This window comes from Alligator sinensis, unplaced genomic scaffold, assembly GCF_000455745.1.
Source record: "Alligator sinensis unplaced genomic scaffold, ASM45574v1 scaffold156_1, whole genome shotgun sequence".
NCBI classification, from domain to species: domain Eukaryota; kingdom Metazoa; phylum Chordata; order Crocodylia; family Alligatoridae; genus Alligator; species Alligator sinensis.
This window is the reverse complement of record NW_005841844.1, coordinates 5,458,382-5,471,978: the sequence shown is the minus strand read 5'-3', so window position 1 is coordinate 5,471,978 and position 13,597 is coordinate 5,458,382. Positions and strand designations below refer to the sequence as shown.

The 13,597-nt window shown below is 42.6% G+C and overlaps 1 protein-coding gene across 1 annotated transcript in view; it reads left to right on the top strand.

The window, feature by feature from the left end:
- The window catches only part of KCNIP1 (potassium voltage-gated channel interacting protein 1), a 51,477-nt gene that overhangs the window by 31,950 nt on the left and 5,930 nt on the right, over positions 1-13,597 (top strand). The window contains exons 3-5 of the mRNA XM_006015732.2: positions 5,176-5,245; positions 11,100-11,170; positions 12,631-12,738. Of these exons, the coding sequence (XP_006015794.1) occupies positions 5,176-5,245; positions 11,100-11,170; positions 12,631-12,738 (249 nt within the window). The remainder of the gene's footprint in view (positions 1-5,175; positions 5,246-11,099; positions 11,171-12,630; positions 12,739-13,597) is intronic.

The window sequence follows — 13,597 nt, the reverse complement described above, 5'->3', positions numbered from 1 at the left end:
ACTTTTGAGGAAGTACCCTGAGATTCCCTAGGATGCCCCTGTAACCAGGGGAAAGTGGGCAAGTGCTCTGAGGGCTTAAGGACCCTCAAGCCTCCAGAGTACCTACCCAGGGTGGCAAGTCTGCTGCAATAAAGCCTCAGTCTATTATTAGCTTTTGTTGCACCATTGATTTTCCTTTCACGTGGCACAACAGATGTGATGTCTATTTGCTCAGTATTTGTGCTACCATATGTGGTACAAATAAGCACAAATGAGACATCAGACAGTGTCTGTTTCCACCTTACATAAGACTACCAGGAAAAAATCTGTCTGTCCTTGAGTGCCTCTATTCTGCAATCAGATGTGTTTACAGCTTTGGTAGACATACTAAAGCACATTTTCATCAACCTAGTGCAACAGAGGCAACACAGGTTTCAGCACAGTCTTTACAACCATGCATAGGACCATGAATAGGCATCTGAGTGACTAGACTCAACTAAAATCCATGAAGTAACACCTCAGATTTGCAGCACAGATACATATATCCTTTGAGTGGTAACCTTTCCAGATATGACAGCTAGTCTAGCTTTCCTCAGTAATAGAAAATTAAATAAAAGCACAGGATTGCCTTTTCCTTCAAGCACTGAAGGGGGGCTTTAACACGCTTTCTTTTTGGAAAGTAGAGTTTAGACATCACAGTCTGAACAGTACCCATGGACAGAAGGTGGTGAAGCACTGGAATGGTTTACCCAGAGAGGTGGTGGCATTTCCATCCTCGAGGCCCGGTTCAACAAAGCCCTGGCTGGAATGATCTAGTCGGCGATAGTTCTGCTTTGAGCAGGGGGTGGACTAGAAGACCTCCTGAGGTCCCTTCCCACCCTAATTTTCTATGATTCTATATGGCACAGTTGCTGCAATATCAGTGGACTGGACCTCGATGAGCCGAAAGGAGGCTTCTTCCAGTCCTAGGTTGCTGAAACATGGCTTTGGTTTTTCTGCCTCAAAATGTTGTGCTGTGCCTTGCAGAATATAGTCATCCCCAGAGGGAATTGTTATCCCATATTTTCAGAAGGAATAATTCAGAATTGGTTTAGCCAGAAAAACTGTGGTAGGAAAATGGAACAGAAAATAGTTTAAATGTTTGGAATTTGGGATCCTTACACACAGATGCAAAACAGCAAAGACTCCTAGAGCAGATAAATGGTAACTAAACTGCTTAAATATACAATACATTTCACTTCACAGTGCAAAGCACCGTTAACTGTATTGTTAGATAGCAACATAAAGAGCTTTATAGTTGAATTCCAGAGCATTTTAATGGGTCACAAGCTGGATGCTTGTGCTTTTATTTTTAAATAAACTACTTTTTTTAAAAAACCAAGTGATTATGGCCAGAAACAGGCTTTGAAGTTCATGATCCATTAAGATGAAAGGAGTTTATTTTGTCTTTGTGCAGGGGAAGGAGAAGAGCATTGCACTGACTAAAGAGAGAATGAGTTAAGAGTGAAAATTGTCTCGACAAACTAAAATGCTAGAAACTTTTCATTTTTTAAACATGCATTTTCTTTTTCAGGGCAACTAAAAATTGACAACCTATAAATCACCTGAGCTCAAAACTCAATCCAGGTTTGCAAAGCTTTTGTCCAGCTTGGATCAACTTTAGTAACCAGGGTTGTGTGTAGATGAAATGGGGGCCCTAAACTGAAGCGGTGGGTTTTTAAAAATACCTTCAATTTAGGGCCCTTTAAAACCCCGTGTCATGCGCACACCGTGCTAACTTACCTGCCTCTCTGTCAGCAGGGAGGGGAGGACAAGCTGCTGGCGGGTGGAGCGGTCCCCGGGCTGTGGCGGGGTCTCGTGCTTCCCTCCCCAGCAGCCCCCCGCCCCGAGGCGGCTCCCACCCACAGGCACCTGGCTCAGGCAGTCCCAGCAGGCACCACAGCCATGGAAGGAAGCACCAGGCCCCACACAGATCAGGCAGGCAGGCAGGCTCCAGGGGGAGCAAAAGAAAGATCAGATTTGCCACTTTTCTTGGGCAGAGCCTGCCTTCTCAGGCTGCTGCTAGGCTGCCTGCAGGGCTCCCTGCAGAGCTATGGAGCTGCATGGAGCCCGGTGCTTTGCTCCACAGCTGTAGGGCAGCAAACTAAAACTCTTCAGAGGAGTTTTAGTTTGCTGCACCCTAAGTCATTTAAGGCACATTACACCACCTAATTTGCTACAGCGGCTGTAATTAATGCGCAATACACTGCCAATGAGTTCAAACACCAATGCCATTAAAGCAGTACAAAAGAATTTAGCCCACCTTAAAGCGTCATGCACACATGCCCCTTGGTCTTAACTAGGCAAAGCATATTTATTTTCCAACATAATTTTATGACTCAAATCCTAGTTAAGGATACAGTCCAGGAAAATAACAGCATGTCTTATTAGACATTGGTCAAACAAATTAATTCTCTGTGGTCAAGAAATAACTGCACAGTCAAGAGCTAACTGGAGTCTGTTTCACAAGTGTGAGAAAGTATACTTTTTATAATCCAGCTGCTGCAGAAATATCATGATTTGTTTATTTAGCTCAATTCTCGGAGCACAATGACCCATTCCAAAGAATGCCAGCAGCAGTCACAGAAATCAGAGGCTGCACAGTCTGAATACAGAATCAGAAATCAAAACCACCTAATACTAGGTCTTGTAATTAGAGTTAGGCTGGGGGTTTTTGGTTTGGTTTTTGGTTTTGTGGGATTTTCTGGCATATAGTTAGTATTTAAGTTGAAATTAATAATGAGTTTCACCTAAATATGCTGAAAAGTTTCTAAAAATATAGCTGGATGCACAACAGAGATGCTGATCCCATTGCCTAGTAGCTCTGGCACTGACCTAGGATATGAGAGTTGGGTTCAAATCTTTCCTTTGTATGAGCGGACTTGAAACCACACAGCTTCCTTTCTAGGGGAATGTCTTAGCCAGTATGCTATAAAGTGCATTCTGGGGTGGGTAACTTGTAGAGTGCCCACAGGCATTTAGGCAACCTGTTGGGGTGTGCTGCCATGAGTTAAAGCGCCACTGAACCCAACAGATGTTCACCTGAGGGCTTGAACCGGCCTGCACTGGCCCTAGCCAGTAGATGGGGGTACTCCAGCAACCTTCCAGGAGCCTGCCAAATTAACCCTCTCCCCAGCCCCTCTGGCAGCTGTGTGCTGCATCTGTCAAGAGTCTTGGGCAGAAGGTGGGGGAAGCAAGTGCCCCCCACCTCATGGGCTGAGCCTAGCTCCCCTCAATCCCTAAGAGGCAGGGAGGACCTCCTTTCCTGCACCCGAGCGTCTTGACAGTGGCAGCAAGCAGCTGCCAGATGGGCTTTGCTGTGGCAAGAGCTGGGGGCAGAGGAGGTGGGGAACAGAGCCCCCTTGCCTCATTGGTCCAGGCCAGCTTCCCCTATCCCAATCCCTACCCCCTCCCCCTGCCTCCGCCGCTGAACAGGGAGGAGACTTTCTCTTGTCTGTGACAACCCTGGTGGTGGGGTGGGGTGGGGTTGGGTGGGGTTGGGTGGTGCCAAGCTAGGGCACCCCAGTGCATGGGATACAAGCAGAATCACCCCCACTTAAGCCCTGAAGGGACCCTGGACAGAAATTCCCTAAGGTGCTCTGCTTTAGAGCACATTCAGCTAATAGCTGATTTAAGGGTAAATTTTTCACTTGATCGGCCATTATAAAAGCACTCTGAGCCATGAACATGTGCTATGCCATGCCTGTAGAGCACTTTCAGGAGCCAGACTGCACAAAAAATGTAACTTGTGTAAGCACCCTTAGTCTCTTCAATTAGAGTTGCTCCTCTTTGAGCCAGAGACAAAGAATGAGTCTGCCCTGGTAATCAAGGTCACCTGGGAGGCAGGATACCCAAGTGCCAGCCCTTGCTTCAATGAATATTTAAATATTTATGCAAAGTGGAATGAGGTCAACAGAAGAAGCTATGGACTTGTCTACGGAGAGGCACAGAAAAATAAATCCAGTTATCTAAAATGTACATTTAAAGTGGATTAATTAAACTGCATTAAACCCCTATGTAGACACTCTCCTACAGAATTAAAGTAACTTTAAATTTGTTTATTTTAATTCACTTCCAAAGTAAATCAAGCCAAAATGAGTTAGAATATTTTAATTTTGAATGAGAGTGTTCATACAAGGATTTGATAAGAATGTTTGTATTCATACAGACCCTGAGAGCACCGCCCAACACAGAGTACTCTGGTTTAGTGTTTGAGGCACTTTTGTTGTAAGTAAAAGATATGGATTGAAGTTCCCTCAGGCAGAAGAGAAAACTGAACCCATGTCTCCCAGAACTTGGGTGAGTGCCCTAGTCACAGGACAACCTGTAACAGACATGGGCAGAAAGTTCACTAGCATCCTCATTCACTTCCATTATTTGCTTAGGTAAAAAATGGTAAAACATGAAAAAGTCTCCAGTTTTTGGTGTGATATAATTAAAAATTATTTGTTGTGTTTTTGTTTCAGTAGACCAACTGTAACATTGGTTATTCATTTGGTCCTACTGACAATAGCTCAGTGGAAAGACTCCTATTGGGTAAGACTCCCTATTGGGAGTCTTTCCACTGAGCTATTGTCAGTAGGACCAAATGAATAACCAATGTTACAGTTGGTCTACTGAAACAAAAACACAACAAATAATTTGTAATTATATCACACCAAAAACTGGAGACTTTTTCATGTCTTAACATTTTTTTTTACTCAACCTCCTCAGACCAAACATGCATGCTATTTAAAAGTATTTGATAGTACTTGTTGTCCATCTGTTGAGTGGCTGACATCACTTTCCAATCCACAGTGTTCCATCAGTGACTAATGAATTACTGTATCTGTAGAACATTGAAGTTTTGAGGTATTGTGAAGTATTACTTAATATTAAGATGATTTATAATTATTAAATAAAGGCCTTCAGTAACAAAAGACATGTCATCTTTCCATATGCAAAATAGCGATTAAACTGTGTTACATTTGGGAAAAAGTAGTGAGCCAGATTTATGAAATACTAGAGAATTCTAGTCTTAATCTTTTATTTTCTTCAGCTGCAAAACGTGTACATACAGCATGCTGCAGGAACAGGAATTAAATTCTATAATTGCTCTCTTTGGGCATGTAATGTTTTACAAATGAACCTTAACAGGGTTTTTTGGTTTTCCAACAGGAATGTCCTAGTGGGGTTGTTAACGAAGAGACATTCAAACAGATCTATGCACAGTTTTTTCCGCACGGAGGTGAGTAGAATATGTTGCATCTGTCATACTTATTGAAGCATATCTTAAAATTCACTCTTGCCAGCTGCTTGCAAAACTACTTCAGATAGTGCCTGCTATATGCACAAATTGATTTTTCAGTTTTACAGGATTATTGAGGAAAAAAACTATTAAAATGGAGAAAATATATATACCCCTCCTCCCCAAATAGTCATTGCATAGGAATATAAATTGATCTGCATTAAAGTTCGCCAGCAATGATCAATCCCCTTTCTTTAAATGAAATATAGTAGAATGGGTAAAGCATTGTACTGGAAAGGAGAGGCCTCCCTGCTATATTACTGACCTTCTGGGTTGGCTTGAGCACCTCTCACACTCTTTGTGCCTCTACTTCCCCTCCCACTTTTGTTTCTTTTTTTTTCTGTGCAAAATGTGAACTCTTTTTGAGCATGGACGTCTCGTACAGTACTGTAACTGATGGTGAAGCAACTGGAGCAAAACTGTCCTGTTACGCCTCTGGTCTCTTACTATTGTTTGTATACTGTGTAGCCTGCTGGGTCCCAATCCTAGGTTTGGGCCTAGGTAGTGGTGTAATACAAATAATATTAGAGACTGGTGTTACAGCCTTCCCAAAGTCTGTAGTGCAGTGAAGTTTGACCAATCTAGATGAAGTAACCATTTCCCTGTTTTTCAGAAAACTATATGAGACAACTTCACTATATATCATAGATATGACAAGAATATGTATTACCTTTTTAACAACAAATGTAATGTAATGCTTCCTTAGCCTTCTCAGGATTCTACTCATACATTCTAGCTTGGTATGTTTTGATGCAAATATTCTTTCAAGTGTGAAAGTCAAATTTTAAATTCCATACCTTATACAGAATGTGTATATAAGTGTGTGCATTTGAGAAGGTTTGAATGTGAAGACACAAAATGAGGTCTATGCATGTATTATGTAGGTTAAGATATATGGGTATAATGTCTATACGTTCATTAGGTTTTCAGAGTTACAAAATACTTGAATTTAGTAGTGATATATCATTGCATAGTTACATGGTAGGTGCATGATAGTCACTGAAGAGCTCATCCACGTATTCAGTTACATTACAAGTTTATCATAATGATGTCTTGTAGATGGCTCTTTGAAACATGTTGAAGGCCTTCTGTCCTGTTCAGTGATCCATTCCCTTGACAGTGGTTCCCTGTCGGAGATACCTGGGCTAGCAATGATATCTTTGTAATAAACCATGATTTAGCAGTGTGATTAAACTTGTGTTTTGATATTGTACCTATTTTTTTTCCTCACTTGCTTTCCAAAATGTTTGTAAAATCCCACAATCCCATAAAGCATGCTATTTTAGATTTGTCATATTTCTCTCAATTTATGACTCTCTTTACACATGAAGTTATACATACTGGATGTAATAAAATGTCCATGAATTACAATTTTTCATTTGTGCAATTTTATTATCCCAGGCCATTCAATGCATATTACTAAAAGCTTTTATCCTTTACAAGTCATCAGCTCTGCTGTTCTACCATCTATCAAGCCTTACTGGAGGTTTAGTATTTCTTGATATATTTTATATGACACAGAAACAAAACCTTTTTGCTTCAGATGGTATAACAAGGCCTTTTTCCAAGGGTGCATTACTTATATTTTCTTTGTATAACAGTGGCTTATTTCTGCAGTCTTAATTTGAAGATGCAGTAGTCAAATTATTTTTTGGACTCCAGACTGTTTTACCCATGCAAGTAATATGGAGGGCCCCTTTAGCAGTGAAACATATTTTTCATAGTTTAATAATGTTCAAGCCAAGAAGGAATCATGGTATCATGTAATCTGACTTCCTGTATATCACAAGGAATTAAGTTTTGCCTAAATGCTCATATATTAAGGCAAAGATCTTAGTGTAGCGGTTTCAGTGTTCTCACTTCATACAAATAGTCCATAAACACAGTACACAAAGGGCAACGCACAGTCCCGGAGTCTCCTCCCAGAACCTGAGAAAGTGCTTGAGGCTTCGTGCTGCTTCCTCAGCGCCACAGTGCAGTCTTCCTTCTCTCTCATGTAAGTTCCCTCTCCTGGTCTCAGGGTTGCTGCTCAGGGTGGGTGGGGAATACAAACAGTTTAAAGGGGCCAGAAGCAGCACTTAAACAGATTTTAGCACTTGAAAGCATACAGGAGCATGTAAAGTATAGTGCAGCAATGAAGATGAACTGCCAGCAGTTAAAGTGAGTGCCAGCATGGAGGCCTGAGACCTCTTAGCAGACCAAGATTGTGCTCTGTCCTATGTTGGGAGCTAAGGTGCATGAAGGGAAGAGCATAGAGTTACGCTGTATGTAGGTCTATACAAAGCTTTGGTAGCTGATCCAATTCGGAGGAGATTTGGCCCGAATCAGTGGCCAAATCTCCAAATCCAAGTCAAATCAGGAGACCCATTAATTTCTCTGAATCAAATCAGAAGCCTCTGAATCAATTCAAAAGAGATTCAGCCCTAGATTGTACAGGCAGGCATTAGGCAGTGGAGGCAAGAGCATCTGGGGGAGCAGCCGGACCGGCTTGAGCCAGCAGCCCCAGAAGAAGCCATGGCTTGTTTAACTACTCCTCTAGCTGCCTCCCTGCCTGGGCAAGGCAGGCAGTGCTGGCAGCCCCAGGAAAAGCCACAGGGGCTGCGGGAATGATCTGGGAGCTGTGGGGAATGATCAGGGAGCTGGGAGAACAATTGGGAGTTGGAGGATCAAACTGGGATCTGGGGAATTGAACCAGAAGCTGGGGGGAATGATTGGGGGCTGGAGAAATGAACAGGGGCTTCCCCCCAGCTCCCAGTTTGATTCCCCAGTTACCAGTTTGATTCCCCAGCTCCCAATCGTTCCCCCCAGCCCCCATGGCTTCTCCCAGGGCTGCCAGCTGAAGCCGTGGCTTGTCTGGCTGCTCCCGGGGCCGGCTGGGGTGAGGCAGGCAGTGCTGGCAGCCCTGGGACAAGCCATGGGGCTGGGAGGAATGATTGGGGAGCTAAGGGATACAACTTGGGAATTGAACCAGGAGCTGGGGGGAATGATTGGGGGCTGGAGAAATGAACAGGGGCTTCCCCCCAGCTCCCAGTTCAATCCCCAGCTCCCTAATCATTCCCCCCAGTCCACACAGCTTCTCCCGGGGCTGCCAACACTGCCTGCCTTGCCCCAGTGGGGGGGGGAGGGCAGCCGGGGGAGCAGCCGGACAAGTCTCACCTTGAGCTCGCAGCCCCAGGAGATGCCTCGGGGTGGGGGGGAATGATTGGGGAGCTGGGGAGAATGACCAGGGGCTTGGGGAACAAACAGGGTCTTCCCCCCCAGCTCCCAGTTCGATTCCCCAGTTCCTGGTTCAGTTCCCAGTTCAATCCCCCAGCTCCCCAGTCATTCCCCCCAGCCCCTGCAGCTTCTCCCAGGGCTGCCAGCACTGCCTGCCTCGTCCCAGTGGGGGGCAGCAGGAGGAGCAGCTGGATGAGCTGCGGCTTCTGGGGCTACTAGCTCAAGCCAGGGCTTCTCCGGCTGCTCCCCCAGCTGCTCCCGCCAGCACTGCCTGCCCATATAGTCTATGGCTGAATAAGATTCAGTGCCAAATATCTTCAGATTCAAATGGGGACTGTATCGAATCACTGTCACTCTGAATAGCCGAATCCAAAGCGAATACTTTCTGCTTTGCACAGACCTATTATGCTGACCCCAAAGCCCTAGGAGCAGTACAAGACAACCTGCTTAAGGCACAGCTAGTCTCTGGCAAGAAGGCCAAGGAGGCAAAATATCTGCAGTGGGAGTTGAAAGTTGAACGTCAAGAATATGAGCAATCTGAAACCAAAGTAGTTGCCCTGAGGTGCCAGTTGATGGTAGAAAGCAAAGAAAGTAAGAACAAGGAGTTAAGATACCTGTTGGCCGTAGATGCAGAGAAAAAGATGGAGATGGAACAGATAATTGTAGCAGAGTTGGAAAAGAGGCATGAGCAGGAAAAAAGGCTGTGACACTCTAGGAGGAAGTGACCATGATTTGCCTCTGAGGGGCAGAGAAGCCCAACCTAAAGAACCTAAAGAGACAGCTGTCCACCTTGAAAGAATAACAGCTCAAGGCCCTCCAAGAGATGCGTGTGAGGCAGGGGCAAGGAGGCTACACAAGCAGCTGTACTGTGATCCTGGGCCAGCATGGCTCATTCCTCACGTGCACCTGTTGCCAGCAACAAGCCATGCTGGGACTCCGCAGACCCTGATGCAGCTGCATTTTATTACATGCCTTCAGGGATGGCCTGAAACCGCATCTTAATTACCCTGTTAAGCCCATGAAGCCATTAATCCATGGTTAATAATGCATGGATTAATGGCTTCTCTGGGTTTAACCAGGGTAATTAAGCCACAGTTTCAGACCATATGGCAATCTGTAGGGAGGGGCAGGACTGCTGGGGCCCCTTGGCCAGTCAGAGGAATTGTGGGGAGCCACCACACCCAGCCCACAAAAATGGCAGCTGGCCCTGGGATCTGCCCAAAATTGGCTGGGCACCTCCTTGAGTTCATTAGACCCCCAGAAATAACCCTGAACCTACTACAGTTAGCTTAAAGTGTTTCAGTCCTCAGGGTGCTATACTGGGTTGTAGGCAGGGATCAAAAGAGACCAGGATGATACCTGTGCACAAGTCCTCTACGAAAGCAGTGAAATGATTAGGTTATGTTAATCCCAATAAATTCCACATTTGCAGAAGCAAACTGTAGGTACCCTTGAGGGTACCTACTGAATGAATGAATGAATCCCCTCCAAAGCAGAATGCATGCAAATGAAGGTCTTAATGTGATACATTTCTTTGATTTTTTTCACATATTGTCACATTTTTTCTGGATTGTAAATTGCCCTTTCCCTGGCCCCAGAATCCATTCTTACTTTCATAAAGATGTCTAAAACTGCCTTTAGTAGTTTAAAATTTAAAGAGGATTTAAAAATATTTCACCTCTACCAGATGAGTCTGTGATACAAATACATTTGGTGTTTCTGTAATACTCTCATATTGGTATAGAAGAAAATTAGATCATATCCACCTCACTATTCCTTCTACCTGGAGCTCTGGTTCTACTGCAGTCCTTCAGGACTTCTTAGTAAAATCTGCTCAGTTTTTTAGCCTTAATTACTTTAAAAAAAAAAAACCCCAAGTGCCTGGTGTTGAAGGACTCGGTAAATAGGACAAGGTTGAAGTCTGGATGTTCTTACACTTGACTGTACTGTTTTTTCAGTGCGCTCCATTAATAGTTTGGGTTGACTGGTTTGGCAAACAGCCAAACAAAGCCCTTACAAAGGACCTAGGGGTAGGCTGAATATATGCAGTTTCTGAGCTCAGGATATCAGCCCAAGGATATTCATGTTTTCATAAGTCCCCTCAAACCAAATTCCAAAGCTAAGATACTGCCACCAAACAGCCAGCCTTCTAAAGTTTTGCAATCCTAAAATCCTCTACTGAATTGGAAACATAGCAAAAGATGGATAAAGGAAACATATGGGAAGACATCATTTTTCTGTTGCTTTCATGTCCTAATTTCTTTGTGGACTTTATGTTCAATTTGCTCCAAAGCCATTGATTCTTCTTTACTTATTTTCTAAACCTACAGCTCAATCCACTGCTCTAGATCACTGCTGTCTTTCTACTGTTGTTTTTTTTTTATTTCAAGGTCTTTCTCAGTATTTATTTAGTCTTCTTCATTCATTTATACCAGGCTATGGAAAGAATTTCTGAAGTTGCAGAGCCTTTTTTCCCCTCAAAGCAAAATTAAACTATGAAAATTTATTTTAAGCATTAGAAAATGTGTGTGGTAATAATGAGCATGAAGATAATCTGTACCTTCTTTGCATTTTTCAGATGCTAGTATGTATGCCCATTATCTCTTTAATGCATTTGATACTGCACAGAATGGATCAGTGAAGTTTGAGGTAATTAACTTGCATCATCTTTTGTTCATCTCTCTCTTAATCTACCTTCATTCTAGAGTCTAGTCTCTTGGTACTTGCTGGGCTAAATCTTCATCTAAAAATGAAAACCAATCAAATATTTAATCTTATTCATTTTTAATAAAAGATTATTGGGTTCATTTTGCCAACAGAGTTGCATTTAAATCCTACCTGAATAGAGTTGCCTTTTTAGATCAGTAGTTGAAGCATGAGCACTTAGTTCTGGAGGATCCAGATTTGATCCCACTAATGATGATCTACTTGGAGTCCTCTAGATCTTTAAGCATCAGCTCTATTGCCTGAGCTAAAAAACAAAACAAAACAAAAAAACCAAGCTCTGTTCAGCCCAGGCTATAGCAGGCTCATCAACTGGTTGGTGGCCCAGCCAATATTGGTGGACAGCAGAGCACCATCCTGATCTATTATGAAGGACTGTGTTTGTATTATGACACTGCTTGTCCCAGCTGAGATAACACACACCTTTGGATTACAGAGGTTGGAACATGACAAATTTGAATTGTTGCTAACTATGTTTTGTTACCTAACACTACCCAATGGGCCTCGGTTCTGTATAGTAGGATACAGACCAAGCCTTGCAAGACTTGTCAAAAGTCAAGTCAAAAGTCAGATGATATCCCCCCTACTCTTCCATTTAAATTATGATACCAACAAACATGTTCATCTCCCTGACCTGGTCAGGTTTCTTGGCTAATTCCCAGGTTCCCACAACTATCTCAGGTTTATGCCATGAGTGTGTAAAATGGTCAAAATTTAAAAAACAAGTAAACAAATACATTTTGTTGACTAGTGAACCTGTTGTATGGGTAATGAATGCATGGAGACAGTAACTGCTCATATAGAGTAAAGGTTAAAGGGTAAAGGTTCTGTGTAATCTGTGCTGGATTAATTGCCAACGTTAAACCTGTTTGAAGATTAATTATAGGCAGCCCCTTTCTTCTTCCTGACCTGAGCCCTATACCAGGACATTTGGTCTGACTGAAGAATAATCATCAGTCAATAGCAAAATCCAATGCAGAGGCTTCACAAATGCCCTGTCCTCTAGTTGGAGAAAGAGATATGCAGCACCTGCTTAGTCCTGGTTTCCCTTGCAGCCCTGTGCTTGCATACAATCTAAATCACCAACATGGGTGAACTGTGGACCTTGGTTTAAATAAATGAGGATTTCTCTGGTATTCAGAATTCCTACATTACAGCTATTGTAGCATATCATTTAGGTGCTGCGCACGACTAGGTTGTATCTGCTAAGTTCACCCAGAGTTGACATTCATGAAAGTTGTACATTTGGAAGAAAAGGGGTCTAAATATTGCTGTTCTAATTAACAATATCCTTCATGCGGAAACAAAAAGAATAGCATTATTAAGAAAAAGGTTTGGAAAAGATTCTTTATTAAAATTTGCTAATTTCTTTTGCCATGAACCAGGATTTTGTGACGGCACTATCAATTTTGTTGCGAGGAACAGTTCACGAAAAGCTAAGGTGGACATTTAACCTGTATGACATAAATAAAGATGGATATATAAACAAGGAGGTAAGGCTCTTTATGGAAGGAACATCTGTTTCTTTTCTGAAAGAACTGAGTGGCTGATATTACAAAGCGTAATTCATTTTTCATGCAGTTAATTAAATGCAAATCAGCACTGGGCTTGAATGTTTATTGGTATGTAAGGCAAAGTGCACAATGGTTTTGTATTGCATAATTTTAGAGCTTGTATTTTTTCCTGAGGTATGGTGCCCTTGAAGAAACCGTTTTACTAAAAACAAATCCTACCTCTATAAAAGAAACTATGGATACATGAAGATAATTGTAGGGGCAGGATAATTAATATGGGAATGATTATACTAATGCATGTGTTGAGTATCTAAGCATGCCTAGAATGACCAAGATATTTTCAGAAGCCTTTTATGTTTTGAATGAGTCTGTGTTTGCCCACTGTCCTTTTTATTAAATGACAGTGCTTCCTCTTCTGACAGCCTTGACTTATTTGGTGATTGATTAGCTATGCAGTAAAATATTTTCTTAGAAATGTGACTTTAATAGCCACACTGTATTCTTCCCTCCAGCTCATGCATGCAGTTTATGGTGACAGCCATATATGTGCAAAATTGAGGATAGGATGTTTTAATAGTTTTCCAACATGGTCACTGCTAGCATGAATGCTCCTGTGACAGGGGCTCCAAACATGAGTTAAAATGATTGACAAGGGTTAGAAACAGGAATCCTTCCAACTGTCCATTTTGCTTCTTTCTGAGCGTTTAGGTGATTTAGGATCGTTTTTAGTTTACTTACTGACCGGCCCTTCCCCCTTTTCAGTTACTTTCCCCACTGCACACCCCAGCTTTCTAGTTCAGCAAGACTACGCTGTGTTTAATCCTGATTATTTCTTTTA